This window comes from Tyto alba, unplaced genomic scaffold (genome assembly GCF_018691265.1).
Source record: "Tyto alba isolate M040663 unplaced genomic scaffold, T.alba_DEE_v4.0 Super-Scaffold_3, whole genome shotgun sequence".
In the NCBI taxonomy this organism is placed as follows: Eukaryota; Metazoa; Chordata; class Aves; order Strigiformes; family Tytonidae; genus Tyto; species Tyto alba.
This window is the reverse complement of record NW_024881304.1, coordinates 20,366,856-20,386,587: the sequence shown is the minus strand read 5'-3', so window position 1 is coordinate 20,386,587 and position 19,732 is coordinate 20,366,856. Positions and strand designations below refer to the sequence as shown.

Below are 19,732 nucleotides of genomic sequence, written 5' to 3'. Positions count from 1 at the left end.
CCGAGCCCTGGGCGTGCTGCCGAGCCGGGCCGGGGGTTCCGCAGGGCGCCTGGAGGTGCCGTCCCGACCCCCCGGCGCCCGAGCCCGCAGCCAGCGGCGCCGCGAGAGCCGCTGCGCCGCGCAGATCCGCAGAACTGCAAAACACACCGGGTCAGCTGCAGACAGCTACCTCGGCTCTTTTTTTTCTGGTTTTGTATTGCTGCTGGTTTTCAACAGCGTCTTCATGATATTTTAAATGTCGTCATCAAAATATTTTCTGTTTAAAGACAAGCCCTCTCCCGACGGCAGAAATCCCGCTGTGCCGAGGTGCTCGCCCAGCCCCGGCGGGGGCAGCGGCCTGCGAGCAGCCAGTGGCAGAGCCCCGACCCCAGCTTTGGGGACGGCTCCGGGGGCACCCGCGCACCGGCCGGGCCCCCCGCTGCCCCTCTGCAGGAGCGGGGGGCCGGGGTCCCCGGGGAGGCACCCCGCTGACGGCGGGGGGGCCAGCCGCGCAGGCGGGCTGCGCCTTTTCCTGAGCCGCGCTCCCCGACAGCGCTCCCGTTCTGCAGAGCCCCCCGGCCCCCCCGTCGGAGGCTGACGGCAGAAAGAGGCAGCTCCCACGGGAGGACGGTGCCCGCAGCCCTCCCAGCGCCGCCCGGCACCCCGGCACCGGCACCTGGTCCGGGCTGGGGCCGGCCGGGCCGCCCAGCACTCGGAACCTGCACCTAATTTTGTTCTGTGCCTCGGCGTCCTGCGCCCGGCCGTGCTCTCCCGGGGGTCCCAGGCGGGGGTCCTGGGCGGGGGTCCCGGGCGGGGGTCCCGTGCCAGCTCCGCTCCTTGGAGCTGGTGGTGACAGAGCTCGCGCTGCTGTTTGGTGCACGGATGGCTTTCGGAGTTCACAGTGTATAAAATGAAAGGAAACAGCTACCCGGGGGCTTGTTTTGGAGTCGCTAGCCTACGAAAAGCTTGTAAAACATTGACGAATTCTAAATGTAATTTTCTGTGACAATAACTGATTTATTTTTTTGTCCGATATAGGCCCTGATAATACAGATAAATGGGACTATCCCAAACCTGAATGGAACAAATATTTCATGTGACTATGGAAATAATATCCGCACGGTAGCCAGAGTTGCTGGAGATTATGTAAACCAATTTATTTATTGCAGTTTACTTCCACGTGAGAAATATCCAGCGTTTCCAGATGACCAAGGTAGGTGGAAGAAAACAAGCTCTATTCATTCTAACCACTTTTGTGGACGTAATTTTTCATAGCCTTTTTTTCTTTTTCCTGTTGTATGTGCAGGTAATGCATGCAGGGGAAAAAAAAAAGACCCAGGCTGCTTCTGGTTTATGAGGCATATTAAAGAGTAGGAGTTCTACCATCTTAACATGAATTGACAGCATTTCAATCTTATCAATTTTCATTTTAAACGTCAAACTTTAAAAGCCAGTTCATGTACTTATTTTGTTAAGTTTTATCGGCTTAGAGGTTCTGCTTTAGATTTAGTAAGCACTAGAACAAAAATGTTTTAGCGCTGGGGAAATAATGCTGCTTCTTATATTGATATTTTCAATTACTTTTGTTTAATTTCCCTCCCGAACATGCGCTACCTTTCAGGAGAAGTTCTGGAAGAAGAGCAAGTGCGTACCTAAAGGCAGCTCAGAAACCCTTAATCCCGTTTATGCATCAAAAGCCAGCCCGGGGTGTTCTGGTGCCCCCCGTTTTCGGATGGCACCGCCCCTGCAGATCTGGTTCAAGTCGGCCGAGCTACCGGGCCCGGTACCGGCCACGTAGCGATGGAGACAGCCCCGTTTTATAGCTCCTTCTGAGAAGTTCAGCGCTTCATTCCAGACTCGAGCGCTTGTTAAATTTTCATCTTTCAAGCCTGGAGTGAATGCTCTATTGAAGATGGCTGACTTCAGTAGGGGAAGAATTAGCCAGTCCTTTTGAAAATCCCACTTTTCATAGGCAAGTTTATAAAGCTGCATTGTTTTTCTCCCTGGCTATCCAAAGAATGGGAGATCATTAACTGTTCTGTATTGTTGGTTACAGCAATGTCCAAATGAATTTCTGGAATCCAATGCGCTGATTTATTGTACATATTCTGAAAGAGGCATTGTCTCTTGTCCCTGGTGCTTATATGGCAAAATTGCAAAGAAAAAAAAAAAAAAAAATTAAGCAATTTTGGGGGGAGGGGGAGTTAGTATAGTGAGTTAAGTAGCCAAAAAAGGGATTTCCACTCTTCTCTGTGGGTTTGTTGTCATGGGGAAAGTGAGCGGGGTTTTAAAACATGATAACTAACATGTTTTAATTACCACATTTTTTTTTTAAATATCATTTAGCACCAACTGTAAGCGAAGACAATAATTAACTCTGCTAATTAACACTTGCACAACATGCTGGAATTTTCTGCTGAAAGTCGCAATGTTCTTTTCTGGTGAGGGTGATGTAAAACGTTGATTTAAGAGGGAAGAGCTGAAAGTCAGAGGGCAAAAGATGAATGGTCCAAGCTCTGAAATGCAGCTTGGAGGAAGCCCTGGAGAAAACAAATCAGATTTAGCCCTTGTTTTCCCAAGGGTCTGTCTTGTCTTCTGAGCGTGAGCGCAAGCAAGAGGCTCTTGCAACCCAATATTCTTTGGCTTGATTCTCTCAGACCACGTGGTCGTCGAAACCGCTCTCCGGGTCAACAGCAAAAACATTATCCGGGCCAATTTCACCATCTACGATTGCAAAAGAACTGGAAACATTTACCCGAAGAGAGCGTGAGTGAGGCGGGCGGCAGGGCCACGGTGGCAGATGGGGCGGTGTGAAGGCGGGGGGGTTGCGCCCGCAGCCGGGCGAGGGTCCCCCCGCGGGGGGCTGGGGGGGGGGCGCAGCCTCCCGGGGGGCCTGGGCAGGATTTGGCAGGAGGGTAGGGGCTGCGCTGCCAGGGATTTACAAAGGAGGGTCCTCGCGGCATCTCGAGCCATCTGGACATGTTGGGTTTGGTTTTTTTTTTTTTAAATGTGAATAATATTTTTATATAAAGCTTATTCTGTTAACCCTTCGGCAGCGGAGCCGTCCTCCCCAGAGATGCCCGGGGGGGGGGTGGGCTGGTGAGGGGCGGGGGGACACGTTCCCCCTGCCCTGGGTGGGAGCAGCTGTGCCCCTCATCAGCACGGTGGGCTGGAGGGGAGGGGGCTGGTGCCACCCGCAGAAACTCACCCACCTTTCAGGAGCACAGCGACCCCCACTCCAGGGACCGTCCTGCCTGCTGCGCTCCCGCGCCCTGCGCGAACGGTGGGGGGAGAGCCACGAGTGCGCCTGGCTCACTGGGGAGACACAGATTTGGGGGAAAAGAGTGTTTTTCACTAAGCAGGAGAGGGTGGCTCCTGGTCTGCTGTGGCCTGGGGCCAGGCAGTGACACCTTGGAGTGGCCCCGGGGGTGACGGCTCTGCTCGTGCCCCCCGGGAGAGGAGGAGAGGAGACCCCAGCGCCTGCTACGGGCTGTCCTGGGCACCGTTAAAGTCTGGACACGGTGTGTGAGGATCGATGGCAGGGCTGAGGTCTGGCTCCCCTGAGCAGCCTGAAATCTGCTTCCCCCCCCGTGCCTTTGCCGTTGCAGATGCACCAGCTGCCTCTCGGCCAGGTGGAAGTGCCACTGGTGCCCCTCCGCCTACGCCTGCGTCTCCAACCACTCCCAGTGCCACGACGCGCTGCAGATGAGGGTAAGGCCCGTCGCACTCTGCTCCTCGGGGAGACCTTCCCCGGCCGCGGTGCCGCCGCTGCTGTTCTCCCCCTTCTCGCGGGGACGGCGGCAGATGGTTGGGCATTGCTGCCCTGGCTGGTGGCCCCGGGGAGCCCCCGCAGCCGGCGATGCCGTGGTACGTGTCCCGCCTCCGAGGGCTCGGCGCGGGGGGAGCCGAGGCTCCGGACCCCCTCCATCCGTGGCTGGCACTTGCTGGCCGTGGCTCGGAGCCGTGGAAGGAGCTGGGGCACCTTCCTCTGCTGGCGCCCCAGAGGGGGCCGTGCCGTGCGGGGCCGTGCCGTGCCCGGAGCCACGTGTGTGTCTGAGGTGGCTGGCAGCCTGGCTGAAGCCCCCCCGGCTGTCCCAGTGCCCTCAGGGCACCGTCCCTTGGCTCTCCATCACCTCTCATGGCTGGAGCAATGCCACTGCTTCTCACCCTGGGACACCTGGCTTTGCGTAATGCAAGAAACGCAGCAATACTTTACAATTCATTTAGCTTTGACTAGGCTGTTGCAGTATGTTAATAATTTGCTGGAGCACCACTGGCAGTGCTTGTCTAAAGGAGAAAATCGCCCCTTTCCAAATTATAGCTTTAATAACCCAGAGGCTCAGTGTGTTCCTGCTTCTGAAATTTAAATTGTAGTTAATTTAAATAAAATTGGCCTTTTAGCAATCAATCTGCTGCAGATCCGAGCCAAGCTTTTACACTGTGAGTTGAATACCCCGTTAGCAGTGGTGCTCTGCTCTCATCTCCGCGCTTGCAGCCTTCCCCACGCTGGTCACTGGCAGGAGTTTGGCCCCGTGGCAGCCATCCCACCGCCAGCTGGCCCCGGGACTGGCCCTGCCACCCGCTCCCCTCCGGGGAGGAGGAGGAGGAGGAGGAGGAGGAGGAGGAGGAGGAGGAGGAGGGCGGCTGCAGGCGCAGGGGATGGGGATGGAGATGGGGCCAAGTGACCGTGTCTGGTGTGAGACCCGGGGGATCGCTCCCCGTCCCCGCGGGGTGGCAGCTGGGTGACAGGTCCTGGCAGCGCTGGCCCACGGGTCGGCAGTGCCCCCCAGTGTCCCCCAGTGCCCCCCAGTGCCACCCAGTGCCCCCCAGTGCCAGCTGGGCTGCTCGCACCGGGCCGTCCCGTCCGAGGAGGCGCCTCCGCTTTCCCCACTTCAGAAGGTCGGCTGGCGTTTCCCCTTGCTGTCTGGATGGGTGCTGGTCACTTGAACACCGTCACTGCTGGCTGCTCCCGGGGGGACCCGCGCCAAGGGGGGGTCTGCCCTGTGCCTGGGCCGGCAGCCCCCCTGGCAGCACCGGCTGGGGTCAGAGCCGTGGGGACGGCCGGGGACCGCTGCGGGTCACTCCTCCGTCAGTGCTGTTAGTCGCAGCTGGGATGCGCTGGGTTTCTCGTTAAATCTCAAGGAAGAGCTTGGGCTGCGAGAGGAATTCTGAAGAAGGTCCTGCCTTATTGGATTGACTTTTTCCTTGGCAAAGTGCCGCGTAGCCTGCAACCTGGCTGGCAGACGCCAAAATTGCCTGAGATAATTTGTGTCCTTTGACTTAGGTGTAGGTGCTTCCTGAAAGGCAGAGGGAGAGTAGTTACGCAGCGGAGCCGGGATCAGGGTGTTTTCCTGGCTCAGGCCAAGTGTCCCTCCCAAACTGCATCTGGGGAGATGCTGGGGGGGATTTGAGAACTGGATCTTGCCGAGCCCAGATGCCCCCTTGTTCCCTGCCCCACAAGGCAGAGCCTGGCCCTGTCCCCTCCCCTGTGTGGGGCTCCTGGAGGGGGGACAAGCCACAAAACCATGCTGTGGGGGTAAAACCCTGTGACAGTGCCCATGCTGCTGGTGGAAGGGCACAGGGCTTCTCGCGTGGAGCCTCTCGACCCAAAGGATCCCTCGTAAAGCCAAACCCGAGGCTGCGGCTGTCGGTCAGTGACAGATCCCACGGCGCTGGAGTCGCTGTGGGAGACAGCGTGGCACAGGGTGCTTGCGTGCCGTCGCAGGGCATAGCTGCTCCTCGGCCCGAAGGGAGGAAGTTGGGGTGGTGGACATGGGTCTCGAAGCCTCGCCGACACGCTGGGGGGAGCTGCACCCAGTCTTCCCACTCTGCTCCCATCACCTCGAGCAGGCGGCGAGAGCCAGGGTTCCCCCCTGGCAGGGACAGCCCTGCCCGTCCTTCCTCACGGACAGCCCTGCCCGTCCTTCCTCACGGACAGCCCTGCCCGTCCTTCCTCACAGACAGCCCTGCCCGTCCTTCCATATGGACAGCCCTGCCCGTCCTTCCCTGCCTGTCCTTCCATACGGACAACCCTGCCCGTCCTTCCTCACGGACATCCCTGCCTGTCCTCGCTTTCTCGCCTCTGACCTACTCCAGCGGTGCAGTTGGGTTGGATGCTGCACCTGCTTTGGGCACGTTCCCGTTTAATCTCTGTGCCTTCCTTAGCTCTTCCCGTTGATTCCAGCGAGCAGCCGGCAGGACGAGGTGCTCTGTAGCCCTGGAAACATGGTGCCTCGTCCTACAGCCTGAGCTTTCAGTAAACAAACCATTGCTGGCGTGACTGCACCTGAAAACTGCTCCGCCGGGAAGCCAGCATCACATCACACTGGCTTCATCCGGAGCATTTTAAACATTCAGAGCCTTTGCCCTGATCCAGACGTGAATGATACAATCAGCTGGAAGGCTCTATTTCTAGCCGCTGATGAACAGCGGGAGAAGGGGCTGCAAGACGACAAGTTAATCAGTCCTCTAAAGTGTATTTATCTAGCAAGCCACGCCAGCTGCTGTGACATGCAAGGACACACCAGGCCATAGGAGCTTTTGCATGAATTTTCAGTTGTAGCCCTGCTGGTTTTATTTTAACTCTTTTGATTCCCCTGGAAGAGGCTTGGGACTGAAATCTCTCTCCAGTGCTTTGCTTTGTTGTTTTACTTCTCTTATCATGTGCATCTCTGTTATTTAATCTCCCTGTTTAGGCGGCACCAACTGTGCTTGGTTAGGATGAGTGTCCTGATAGAAATGAAGTGTGTTTTCCACAGTCAAACAGGCACTTCCAGATGGTTCCCTGACCCCTCTCTATGTCTGGGGAAGGCAAGAGAGAAGCCTCGTCCTCGCTGCGTGTCCGGCACCAGGGACGTGTCCCGCTGGGCTCCTCGGCTGGCAGGCTCTATCTCTCGTCAGAGCAGCAGCAGCAGCACTGGCATCAGCACAGTCACAGTGGGGTAACCTTTAATGCAAGTGAGAAGGAAATCTTGCCTGCTGCAAATCGTTCTGCATAATGGACCAAATATTTTGTTGTCTTTTACCCCAATGGCTCCACTGTCAAAGGCATTAATCAGGATATACCCTGGGGCAAGGGAGAATCTGGCTTCATTTTTGCTGTAGTTTTGCAGTGTGATTTACATCTCGAGAGAGAACAGGATGGGCTTGTCATGCGGACTTGAATTCTGAGTCAGCTCCAGTATCTGAGCCATCAATTTAAAGTGAGAACAAAAGTAGGGGGACAGATGACCTTTTAAAATCATTTTTCAGCTTCATTTAGGCCTTTCATTTCAGCTGCCCTACTGCTGCAGTCCCCTTGCTGAAGCCCCCGTAGCTCATTATAGCCTTCCCCCGGCGCGCACACGCGTGCACACACGACCCCCCGCACGCTTCTGAAACGACCCTGTGCAGGAGGGGGGCCGCCGGGAAGCGAAATCGCGGCAGGGGCTCGCAGGGATGCGCGCTGTGATGTGGAGACAGGGGCTTCCCGCGGGCCGGAGGCGGGTGGCAGCGGCGGGTTTGCCGCTGTAGGCTGCAGTGCCTCCTCTTAGTGTCACCCCGGCCCCGGCCTCCAACGTCTGAGTGCACGGAATGAGGGAGCTGCCGGGAGGGTGAGAGTGGAGCTGCCGATGTCCCGGGGCTGGCGGAGGGGCCCGGCGGGAGCGAGGGGTTTCCTGCTGTGCCCCCCGCTTCGCCGGGCTGCGACGAGCCCCCCGGGAGCCCCGGCCACCGCGCTGCGATGTCTCACAGCTAGCCGAGGGCGGATGTTAAAGCAGTGCCACGCTGGGCTGGGCTTAAAGCCTTCCTCGGGGGAGGAAGGCTCCACGTGGCATTACCACTCGGTGCATCATGGTGCCACTTTGATATTTGACTTTTGGGGGGTTACAGCATGATCTGACTTTACAGATGTAGTGAAATGAATCTTGTCAAGGGCCCTGATGTGTCTTCTTACCTCATCACAGAGGATGCTCAGCATGCACCTAGCTAACCTCTTTGCTTTTTTGTTTGTTTTGCTTTTTTTTTTTTTTTTTCGTTTGTTTGCTTTGTACCTAACAGAAGAAAATTGATTGTCCACGAATTGTGCCTGCCTCTTTGGACCCGATGCCCACGGGAGTACCTCGGGACATCACCATCTCACTGGCTAACGCAACTTTCTCTAAGGTAAATGAGCTCCCATAGAGATCAGGAAGGTTCAGGTGAGCCTAGGCTGGTGTGCAGCAAGGTGGCCAGGTCGGCTGATTTTAAGTACAAGCTGGTTTCTGCCCCGGGAGCAGGTCGTGGAGCTGGTCCCAGTTTGTGTGAGCACAGCTGACATCGCTGTATTAGCCAAAGACATTGGTGGGAGGCAGCCACGCCGACGGCGAGCGAGGTCGCGTGGCAAAGCCAAAGGGAGATGCTGTTTGTGACCAGGCATTCTCCAGGGATCGCCCGCAGTTAGGGATGGGCTTTTTGCATGTGCTCGAAAAAGGAGGTTTGCACCCCTTGTAAAACAGTCAGTAGAACAAAATCTTTTGGGAAATAAAATTCCCGGTTTCCCTGTGGGTATTTGCTCTCCCGGCACCGTGTGCCAGCCAGGCCCCACCGCCCCGCGCTCAGCAACGAAGGACAGAGCCTCGAGCTGTGGGCAGAGAGCCCTGTGCTGGCTAAGCCGCTGCTTGGAGCGCAGCACGGAAATATGTTTTAACTTAACTTCTGGTCATCCCTGCAGAGCTCTTTTTTCTTGTGAAAAAAGCCTTTCTGTGAAACTTTCTGGCATGCAAATTGTAATAGGGTGAAAAGCAAGAGTGGACATCAGATGGTGCATTTGGAGATGTGTTGAGTGATGCCAGGAAGAACCAGAGGAATTTGGGGCAGGGAGGCTGGGCACTGGGAAAATACTTGGCTGAAGCTGTGATACTTGCAGAAATCCGTGCTGTGTCATTTTGGGTCAGGTCTTCAGCGGGGCCCGTGGGCCTGGTTCACCGTGCCTCTGCGGAGGATGCCTGCACGCCTGACAGCCAGGCAGCTCCTCTTTCTGCAGGGAAAGGGGAAGGCTGGAAGCGCTGGTGGAGCTGCCCGGCTTGCTGTGCTGGGGCAGCAGGGGCACCGCTTCCACCCGACCCCCTGCCCTTTGAGCAGGGGCAGAAAGGGGCTCGCCCCGCCTGGGGCTGCTGCTTCCTGCGCAGCTCCGGCCTCTGTAGAGGAGGATGTGCCCTCCACAATCAGCAAAGAAGGGCGAGAAGTTCTTCTTCCTCTGCGGATGCTGGAGGTGGCTGAAGAGGAAGCAATACCGCATGGAACCCAGTAGGAAATGAAGTCAGCAGGAAAGGGGCCAAGGCACCGCCGCTCCCGGGGCGGCTGGAGATGCTCTGCCAGCCCGGCTTCCTCCTGCCGCCATCACAAGCTGCCTGGGGCACCGGGCAGCATTCCTTCTCCTTCCCGCTCCGCAGGAGCTGGCGAGCGTTGCCCGAGCTTGGAGCGTTGCAGACACGTGCCCCGACACCCTCGCTGCTGGGGAGGGGCTGCCCGGGCGGTGGGCGAGGGGCGAGCAGAAGCTGCCTGGGCGCGAGCGGTGCGCTGGAGGAGGTTCCAGTTTCCCCCACGGGCGCGTGTGTGTTCACTGAGCCAGCAGCTGCCTGCCAGGAGTCTGGTGCTTTCTTTCATGTCTTTTATCAGATCTGTCAGTTTTCAAAGGGTAGTTAGACCTCAGTAGTGGTGGAGCATCAACCTGCTTGGAGATAGGATTTTTTTCCTGCAGGATGCAGGCACAGCAGTAACTCGGGGCAGGATATCATCCTCGTGTTATCAGGAAAATAGCACAGAAAATCTGCCTTTGAACATCCTCCCGGCTGGGTCCTCATCTGAATTAGAGATTTGCTCTGTGCAGTTGTTGGGAGGAGAAGAAAGGTGGCTTTGAGCCCAGATCGCAGGCTGGTTTGGTCTGGTTTGGGTGAGGTGGCTGGGGACCACGTTGGTTCTGTCTGCAGCATAAGCTCTAAACACCCCCAGACCAGAGGAACCCCAGTACCCCACTGGCGGGAGTTACAGGAGTGTAGCCTGACCAGGCACATCTCCCGCCTGTGAGAGCCGTGGGTCGGGCACATCTCCTGGCCTGTGAGTGCCGTGGGTCGGGCACATCTCCCGGCCTGCGAGTGCCGTGGGTCGGGCACATCTCCCGGTCTGTGAGTGCCGTGGGTCGGGCACATCTCCCGGTCAGCGAGTGCCGTGGGTCGGGCACATCTCCCGGTCAGCGAGTGCCGTGGGTCGGGCACATCTCCCGGCCTGTGAGTGCCGTGGGTCGGGCACATCTCCCGGCCTGCGAGTGCCGTGGGTCGGGCACATCTCCCGGTCTGCGAGTGCCGTGGGTCGGGCACATCTCCCGGCCTGCGAGTGCCGTGGGTCGGGCACATCTCCCGGTCAGCGAGTGCCGTGGGTCGGGCACATCTCCCGGTCAGCGAGTGCCGTGGGTCGGGCACATCTCCCGGTCAGCGAGTGCCGTGGGTTGGGCACATCTCCCGGCCTGTGAGTGCCGTGGGTCGGGCACATCTCCTGGCCTGCGAGTGCCGTGGGTCGGGCACATCTCCCGGTCAGCGAGAGCCGTGGGTCGGGCACATCTCCCGGCCTGTGAGTGCTGTGGGTCGGGCACATCTCCCGGCCTGCAAGAGCCGTGGGTCGGGCACATCTCCCGGCCCGCGAGTGCCGCGTGTCCCCGGCTCCAGGAGCGGCTGCCCCACGCCTGTTCGTGACGCGGGACAGCAGCGCGCTGGGCGGCAGCAGGGGCCAGGACTCGGCTCCACGCGTGGCGCTCAGCCTGCAGCAGTTTTCTGTGTAGGTGTGTGCCGGGGCAGGATTAATGAGGCGCGGACCCCAGCCCCCTTGGCAGCACCGCGCTCGGGGCTCCTGTTGGACTCGCACGCGGTTCGGGCGCCGGCGGCAGACGCGCGGTGCCTGCCGCGCTGGCCGCTGAGACAGAACTGCACGAGGCCGTTGTTGCAGCCGTTCTGCCCTTGTCTTCCCTCTCCCAGGAGGCGGCTCTCGAGTGCCATTTTGGGGCGGACAGGACGTTTGAAGCCCGGTGGGTGAACTCCTCCGCCGTGGAGTGCCTACACGTGCTGGTGAGTCGGGGGGGTGAGGCTGCCAGCCCCTGCTCCCCCGCGGCGTGGGGCAGAGCCGAGGGCAGGGAGGGCCTTGCCCCCAACCTCCCACCCGGCAGCCAGGACGCCGTTTCCCCTCCTCCCTCCCTCCCCTTCCAGCTAAAAAAAAGAGCAAACCGGGTTCACCCCTCCGGCAAGAGGCTCCTTGCGTGATGCTGGAAGGGCGCCCACGAGCAGCCGGCGCTGCGTGGTCTGCTCTCTGGGCATCTGCAGTCCCCCAGCCCCTGCTCCGCTGGGTTTTGGGAAGGAGCTGCCTGTTTACCTTTCTGAACGGGAAGAGTTCAGTTCAGGCAAAAAATTTGGCCACTCTTCAGTGTTGCTATTTCTGTAGCTTTTATTCTGAACTAGGAATTGGCCTGGGGAAATGCTCAGATGCTCACCGAAGAGCGGCGTGTGGTTGGTGAAGGGCAAACTGCACCTCTGAAATGCAGGAAGCATTTGGGCTTCCACTGATGGGAACGCTGCGAGTAGAAGCTGGAGAGGGGCACTTTCCCATCACGTCACCTCCAAAACCCTGCACGGCAGCCCGGGGCTGCCAGCGCGCAGACTGGCCAGGCTGTTACTTTACCTGCCTGTTCCTACTGCAGCCAGGAGCAAGGCAGGGCTCTGCACTCGCTGCGGTGTGTGCCGTGCCCCGGGACCCTTCCTCGGCACCTCAGCAAAATGGTTAAAACAGAAAAAACAGCCTTCCCTCTCTTTCTCTCTGCTAAAGAGGAGACCCTCCTATACTGCGGAGCAGTGGTCAGAGAAGCCGCATGAGGAATGTTAATCTGTGTAGTGTGCGTATGGAACCTTGTATTTTACTAAATTTCCTAAGCTTTTGTTGATTTGTGTTTTTTTGTGTGCAGCTCCACACATCAGAAAGAAGCCATCTCTTCCCAGTGAACCTTCAGCTGAAGGACAGACCAGACAGATTTATCGACAGTCCTGAGATGATGACAGGTCTGGGTTGAAAATATTTTTATTCTGCTCTCATCTGGTCAGCTTGAATGACTCTAAAATCCTGGCAAAGTTTATGGGTTCAGGAGAGAGACCATGGCTCAGCTGGGCACAGCTTGGTTCTTTCTCTCAGGCGTCTGCAAAAGATGTATTTACCCAGACTGGCACCCCTGTGAGCGTGTGCCCAGAAGCCAGGCGGGCGCCCGCGGCCGCCCCCTTTACACCCGGGGAAGGTCAAGCCCCGTCCCTGAGCGCAGGCAGCGGCTGAGGTCTCGCCTGCCAGCAGTGCGTGGGGCGGGGGGTGCTGGTGCTCTCGGTCACCACAGCTGTGTGGAGCATCCCCTGGGCCAGGGAGGAATTCCTTCTGGAGGAGATAAGGGACAGGGGAGGGCTCTGCCGTGAGCTCTCACAGGAATGTGGCGTCAAGGTTCAGCACACTGTGAAAATTGAGTTGTTGTTTTTTTTTTTTTATTATTTTTTTTCCCTCCTGTGCTGAGAAAGAATAAAATGTGTAAACACATTTCACCCCTGCCCCGCTCCCTGTCTCTGGGAAGAGTTCTCGGATTCCCAAAAAAGCCCTTGCTACATCAGCAGGCTGAGGAGGGCGGGCGAGGAGTCAGAGGAGGAGCGGTCTCAGAGCAGCGCTGGGCTCGGGCGGGCGCTGGCACGGCAGCCGCCTCTCCCGCCCCGGCCAGACACCGTTGGCACCTCGCTGGGCTCCTTCCCCTCTCGGGACTCTCAGCGACTGCAGTAGAAGGAACTGGTTTGCCCTAGATGCCTGAAGTGAGATTTTCTTTGGAGGTAGAGAGGCGTTAACAGTCAGCCACTGACACAGGATGAAAAGGTTTCCCCGTAGTAAATCCCAGTGTATAAAGGAAGCTTGTCTTGCAAAGGGCTCCACGTTGGTGAAATAACCTCCGAAATATCAGCGTGGGTAGGCATGAGACAGGACTTCCTCGCAGAAAGAAGAGGGTGTCCATATTTTTGAGATACGGAGGTAACCCCGAGGAGAGGGGCGGGAGATCTGAGCTAAGACTGTTTTGATGTGCAAGAGGAGACTCTTAGTTCCCAGCGTGGGTGGTGCTGGGAGCAGGAGCGACAGCGGAAAGAGCGTGGTGGAATCCCCCCTCCTCCTGCGCAGAGAAAGAGCTCGCTTACACAGATTGTGTTTGCATCAGTCTGAATTTGCCAGAGTATTTGGAGATCCTGTGGGACCATTCAGCTGCTCTGGCTCCTCCTCGCCTTGATCAAATTGGCGTGAGTGAAATCAGAGAGGCTGACTCGCAAGCAGAGACAGAGATCTGCTGGGCCAGTTATCAGTGTGTGCATCTTTTATACTGTCTTCAACGGAATTACTGTTATTAGTGCTTATTATTTCAATATTTATTAGCTTTTATTGTAAACTGTTGTTTTGGTAGTCCACTGAAGGAATCCCAGCTCTTTGCTGCAGGGTGGAAAACCAACCACTGTAGCTCGCTGGGTGGACTTAAGACAAGGTGAAATGAGTTCATTTTTTTTTGTGGAGAATGAGAGACTCCCTCGGTGCCGATGACGTTTAATTAGCCTGAGCACAGGCAGACCACTGAAGGCTGAGGGATTCGTTAGTTGCTTATGAAGTGCCTTGAGATCCTCCCGTGAACAGAAGTGCAAAATGTGACTGTTCCTTTGTTTTATGTTCTCCTGCAAAGTCTCCTCTGGGGAAAAGGGTGTGAAAGCAACGTTTCCTGAGTGTTGCTGGCTGTTTATCTCAGCGGATACCCACACTCCAGTGGCCGAAGTCTTTAGGCTGGAGGGGAAGTGTAACCTAGGGCACCAGCTAATGAAGAGGTGAAAGCCGTGTAGGAGAATGTTGTGGAAGCTGAGCTGAGCAGATCTGAAGGGAGAAGTCAATGAAGGGGGCCCGTGGTCACCAGGGGAAAGGAAAGGAACTGTAAACACTGTACAAAGTACTGTAACCATCCGAATTTTGTCGGAGTGTGGAAGCAATGTGATTGCTAACAGGATGGAGCCAGCTTTGCCAAGCAGCTTCCCATGTGGATGCTGAGAGTTGGAAACATGTAGCATAAATTGACAAAAGGTTCTGAGTTTGGGTGTTGTTTGTTTTTCAAGGGGAAGAAAAAGGAAAAGAAAGTGCTAAATTATATTGCAGTGAGAACAAGCACCCAGTCCTTCTGGGAAATCTTCAGGACGGCAGCCAAGCGCTGCCTCGTCTTGATACATGTGCAAGCTGCTCTGCTCATCCACTGGATTTCGGATGTTACTTGCATTGATGCAGCCGGGGGTGGGGGCTTGGGGGGGTGTTTGGCTGCCTCAAGCTCAGCAAAGCTGTGAAAGTCTCAGGCCCAGGAGCTCACGTTTTCCGTTCTCTCCGGTGGTTTAGTGGAGGTGTACAACTGTGCGACGGGGAGCGCCGACTGTTCGCAGTGCCTGGGGAGGGAGGACCTGGGGCACCGCTGCGTGTGGAGCGAGAGCAGCTCCAGCTGCAGGCTGCACGGCGAGCCCCCCCCGACCGCAGCCGTCTGCCCGGCTCCGGAGATTAGGAAGGTGAGAGGCGAACGCAGTGCGGGGGGCGTGCGTGGCGTGGCGGGCGGCGCGGGGGCGAGAGCGGCTGCGCTGTCCCCGGCGCCGGGCAGGGCAGGGACCCGCCTTGGCCCTGGCACGGGACGGGGCCAAGACCAGCGCTGAATCGTTCACCGGCTTTCTGGGCTGTTGAGTCACCCGGTGCCAAGGACATCGTGCTAGTGACAAGATCCAGTCTCCAGCACGTTAGTGGGAAAAACAGCAGCAGCACAATCAGAATGTCCCCGAGTTCCTGGGGTTGGTAAAAGCGAGAAAGATTTGTAGGGTTGGCTGAAGGATTCTTACCAGCAGTGGCGTTTAATGGAGCAGAGCTGAAATGTGAACATGAGCCCTGTCTGTCTCCAGGCACATGTACTCTGCAGCTCTGCTGAGATTAAGGGCGGTAGAGGGACCTTTTGGCATTATGCGTTTTGAAATTAGTTTTATTTAAATTGTAGTTGAATAAATGTTTGTTGGGAGCATTTGGATCTGGGGTTCTGCTTAGAGGTATGGTATGAGCCGACAAATTTGTCCCTGACAAGTAGCAAAGAAAGTATGTAGAGCAAAGCTTAAAATAATCTGCCTGGGAAAGGAGAGGCTGGAGAGGCAAAACGGCTAATGTGGACATCCAAATCGGCAAGCAGATGGGATTTCTGCTCTTAGGGAGGCGTGTAGCGATAGCTGCTCAGAATCTGGGTGCTGTAGCACTTCATGGAGGGACTGCAGAATCCCCATCGCCGGCCTCTTCCCTCTCGTCACCGTGGGAGAGGGGCGCTCCCCTGCGAGCCTGTCCCTCCCCAGCACGTCAAGTGTTATCAGCACCTTGCCAGAAAATAATGGAAGGAAACCACAGTTCAGGTTGCAGAGCGTCACAGGACTCTGTCACTATTTCCTTAGCAAACAGTAGCTGGTAAATCCAAATCCCCTGGAGTCACGCAAGCAAACAAGCCGTGGCAGGGTCCTCCGGGGGGGTCAGTGCGGCGGGCGAAGGGGGGTCCTGGCCAGCTGGTGCCACCCGCCACGTTGCTCTGGCTTTGTGTGCCCCTGCCTTGGCAAAGGGGGAAAGAGCCATTGCTGAAGCGGAGGGCCCCGTCTCGCCCGCTGCACAAGGCGGCCGCGGTGCCTGGGGATGTCCTGCCGCGGTGGCGCAGCGCCAGGCCCAGCACCCCGGCCCCCCGCGGCGGTGGGGTCAGCAGCTGCTGGCTGAAAAGCCGCCGGTGTAGGAGATGGCCGGGGAAGAGCCTTCTCCTCCCACGGCACCGGGTGGTCCTGCGCCCCGGGGTGCTGCCGTGCTGGCATCTTGGCCACGCTCCACACGTCGGGACACTTTTTGTCTTGTTTCTGTCCCAAAGGGCCCCACTGTGTTCGGGACAGCCCTTAGAAAGGTGAGGCAGGGCTCTCTTTCCGCAGCACGCTGGCATCCCGTCTCTGGGCTTGTCGCTGCCCCAATTCCATTCAGAGCTAGCTGTGGCGTGGGAGGGGTGATGTTTCGCCCCAGATGTGTTTGCAGCTGGAGTAATCCCTGGCCCAGCCCTGGTACCGGACCCCGCACAGAAGCGCGGCGGCTTCTGGTTTGCAAAGGGGAGCGTGGCAGCCGGTGCGCTGCGCGGGGAGCGGGAGGAGCAGTTCTGTCCCCTTCCTGGGGGGCCAGGCTCCGGGGTGAAGGCAAGGAGCTTGCTGTTGGTTCTCCCCGGGGCATTCCCGTGTGCCGCAGGTCGAGCCGCTGCGGGGGCCGCTGGAGGGGGGCACCCTGCTGACCATCCGCGGGAGGAACCTGGGCCGACGCTTCAGCGACGTCCTGGGCGCCGTCAGGATCGGCAGCGTGCCGTGCGTGCCGCTGCCCGACAGATACGTCGTCTCTGAGGCGTGAGTGCTGGGGGAGCCGGGGGGGAGAGAGGTCCCTGTCGCCCTCCTGTCCCCTGCCCGTGCCTGTCCCTGCCCACCCCGCACCCCTGGGTGGAAGTGGGGCCGTGGCACGGGGCGGCTGGTGCTGCCCGGCGCAGACGAGGAGGAGGAGGAGGAGGAGGAAGAGGCCGCGGGCTCTGCCCGCTGCTCTGGCGCCAGCACGACAGCCGCCCTCCTCTTTCCCACCCGCAGGATCGTGTGCCAGACCGGGGAGGCTCAGGAGGCGTTTTCCGATGTGGTAACGGTTAACGTGAGCCGGGAAGGGAAGTCCAGGGAGCGATACTCCTACGTGGTGAGTAGCTGCCTCCTGGGGGGTTTCCGTGGTGATTCCTGCGCCCCTTCAACCAAGCCTGCAGCCCCCGCTCCCCCGGGGGGTGACGGAACACGCCGCGGCCCCCCGAGCGGGGCCTGGCAGAGCCCGGCCCCGGCACCGCCTCGCTGCCCGCCTCAGCTCCTGCGCCCGGCCGGCGCCCGGCCGGGCTTCATCCCCGTTTCTCCTGCTAGAAAAAGGAGCTAATTTTAATTCCTTCTCTTTTTCTAAAGTGCCATTACAACCTGTGAGGGTCTTTTTGAGACTTGCAGAGTCTCTCTGTGGGATGTAAGTTACGTACCACGGACTCGCGTTATTTAGAACCAAGATTTATCTGCTGCCAAGATTGCCTTAGTTTTTGCATGAGGATGATGTGTAGGGATTAGACTTGAGCTAACCCCACATCATTACACAAAGAAAAGCCCTTTATAGCATTGTACTGTACCAGCTCACAAAGATAACTTTCATCTCTATAAACCTGAAAGAAATCTGTGCATTTCTTCTCTTCCCTCCAAGCACCCTTGTCTCTGGCTAGACGCTATTCATGGGCAGCCCCGTGCGTCCAGGGCAAACACAACAGGATGGGTGCCAAGGGCACGCTGTTTACTTAGAGCCTTTGTGCTTCTGCTGTTGCTTTAGCTGGGGAAGAATAGACTGTGCTGCAGTCTGGTGGCTTGAAAGAAGACTTGAGCCCCAGGAAATGACATTTGATTCCCGGTAGCCATTGTGAAGAATTCAGGGCAGGACCACGGAGCGTAATCCCCCATCCTGTAACCGGTCACGTGTCGGGAATTTAGCTGAGGGAGGTTTACGCGGCGTGCAGCCCGCCCAGGCGCGTCCCCGCGCCCCGGCGCCAGCGAGGAGGGGACTGGTGAGCCGAGGGGGCTGCCAGCCCCGGCTCAGCGGCGGCGCCCGGGAGGACGTTGGCTCGGGGACCCGTTCCCATCGTGTCCGGGCGTCCGTGTTCACATCAAAACGCCTTAGAGGTCCCGTAGTCCGGAGCGGAGCGAGGTGCCGCGGGGCTGCGACCCAACGACGGGCCGCGGGTTTGGGGTTCCTGGCTGTGGCCGTCAGGATGTGCCACCCGCTGCCGGGCCGACTGCCCGGCTGCCCGGGAGACGGGCCCGAAGGCCGGGAGAGGGCCGGGCGGCTTCTTCGCCGTCTTTCGGCGTGCGAGGAGAAGCCCTCTCGGGAAACACCTGCAGGAGCACCAGCGCTAAACAGAGCCAGCGGAGCGAAAGGCAGGCGCTGGACTCGGGCCGCGCGCGTGCCGGCTCCGTGCCGGCGGCTCCCGGGCAGGGCTGAGGAGCGGGGTGTCCTCCCGGGGGCGCGGGGGGAGCCGCTCCCTGCTCGGGTGGCACGGCAGAAAGCCGCCGCGAGCCTGCTTATCCCAGCAGCGCTTGGGGGAGGGATGAGCGCGTGCCCTGCTTGGTGGGCACACGTGTGCCGGGGGCTGAAGCTGCACGATGTGTAGCCGGTGGGGTGCCCCACACCAAAAGCGGCTTCCGCACCATTTGCAAACAAAGCAACACGCTTTAGTCTTAGTCATTCTCCTTTCCTATACGATGGCATGAAGATGGAGTAGACTACACCCTGCCAGGCTGGTCTCGGTGAGACCTCAGCTTGAGCACTGATGGCAGCTTACCTGAAAAAGCTTAAAAGACTTTACAGCTGCCCTTCCGAAGAAGGTCCTTTGTAAAATGCCAAATATTGTTTGTGTGCTACGCCTTTCAAAGTCCCTGTTCGACATACCTAGAAGAGACAGAACTCAGCTATAATTCTGCTGAGGAGGAGGAAGAAACACGGTCAAGAGGCTTCTCCATGACTTTATAGCAGTCTGTGGATGAGCTGAACTTGCCAAATGGGCTGAACTTGCCAAAGCTGCGATGGAGGCAGTCAGTGCTGGCAGTGCACTGAGAGCAGGAGCCACTGGCTCTTGCCGAGGGGAAGAGCTGGAGGGCTTCGGGGAATGTGAATAATCCTCTCTGCTGTTGTTGTAACTGCACATTCGAATGCATAGGTTAGGGGCCAAGGTCAGGAGACAGCTGCCTGCAGACACTCAGAGAAATACAAATTGACTAAATGAATCCTGTGGAAATGCATAATGATTAGGAACAACAGAGGAAATGGCTGCAGAGGAAAAAAGCAGCCTGAGTGTCGGACAAGGGCAAGGATAGCTATTAATAAGCGTGTTTGGCTGGGACTGACAGGAAAGGGCATCAGTGCCCGGCGGTGCGGAGCAGCTCAGCCCCAGCCCCTCTTCTGCTGCCCGCCCCGGTGCGGTTTTGCTCTGGGGCTGCGGCGAGGGCCGGGCCGTCGCGGTGAGCTTCAGCCAGCTGCCGCGCCCCGGCAGGTCTCCTGCCTCCGGGGTTTGTGGTGCCTGACAGGGAATTACCACGTGCCTTACAGAAGGGTCTTGGAACAATTATTTGCTCTGCCCTTGGTGTTCTGTTCTAACTGGAGCAGGGAAGCTGCCCAGCACACTCTCCCGGGGCGCTCTGTGCGGCAGACATGAGGATTCAGCGCCGCATTAGTTATCAAAGCCTCAAGCTCATGAATCTCAGGAAGATTTCCAGGGGCTGCAAATGCAGATAACATACATGCTAATTTCTGCTGAAAATGGCGAGAGGCAAAGTAACTTCCCTCCTAGTTCCTGTTGCCTCAAGAGATTCAGATTTGAAGCTTCCTTAAGAAGGAGTTTGATATTCAATTATCTAGACCCAGGTGGCTGTTTTCACAGATCTCAAGGCCATCATCCAGTGGGGCTTTAGCGTTATCTTTGCATTCAGGAGGAAATGGATCTGGAAGGGCAGAGATGGTAGGACCTGGAATGAATGAGAAATTTCCTTTTGTTGATGGACCTTGAACTGCCACCAGCTCTGGACCTTCCACTGTAAATCTCAAGGGACTGATGGGATCCTGGGAT

The 19,732-nt window shown here is 57.8% G+C and overlaps 1 protein-coding gene across 1 annotated transcript in view; it reads left to right on the top strand.

Moving 5' to 3' along the window:
• The window catches only part of PLXND1 (plexin D1), a gene marked incomplete at its 5' end in the record, with an annotated part of 80,525 nt that overhangs the window by 25,083 nt on the left and 35,710 nt on the right, over positions 1 to 19,732 (top strand). The window contains 9 exons of the mRNA XM_042799885.1: positions 1,018 to 1,192; positions 2,637 to 2,745; positions 3,588 to 3,690; positions 8,017 to 8,121; positions 10,965 to 11,054; positions 11,942 to 12,035; positions 14,413 to 14,576; positions 16,306 to 16,457; positions 16,689 to 16,788. Coding sequence (XP_042655819.1) covers positions 1,018 to 1,192; positions 2,637 to 2,745; positions 3,588 to 3,690; positions 8,017 to 8,121; positions 10,965 to 11,054; positions 11,942 to 12,035; positions 14,413 to 14,576; positions 16,306 to 16,457; positions 16,689 to 16,788 — 1,092 coding nt within the window. The remainder of the gene's footprint in view (positions 1 to 1,017; positions 1,193 to 2,636; positions 2,746 to 3,587; positions 3,691 to 8,016; positions 8,122 to 10,964; positions 11,055 to 11,941; positions 12,036 to 14,412; positions 14,577 to 16,305; positions 16,458 to 16,688; positions 16,789 to 19,732) is intronic.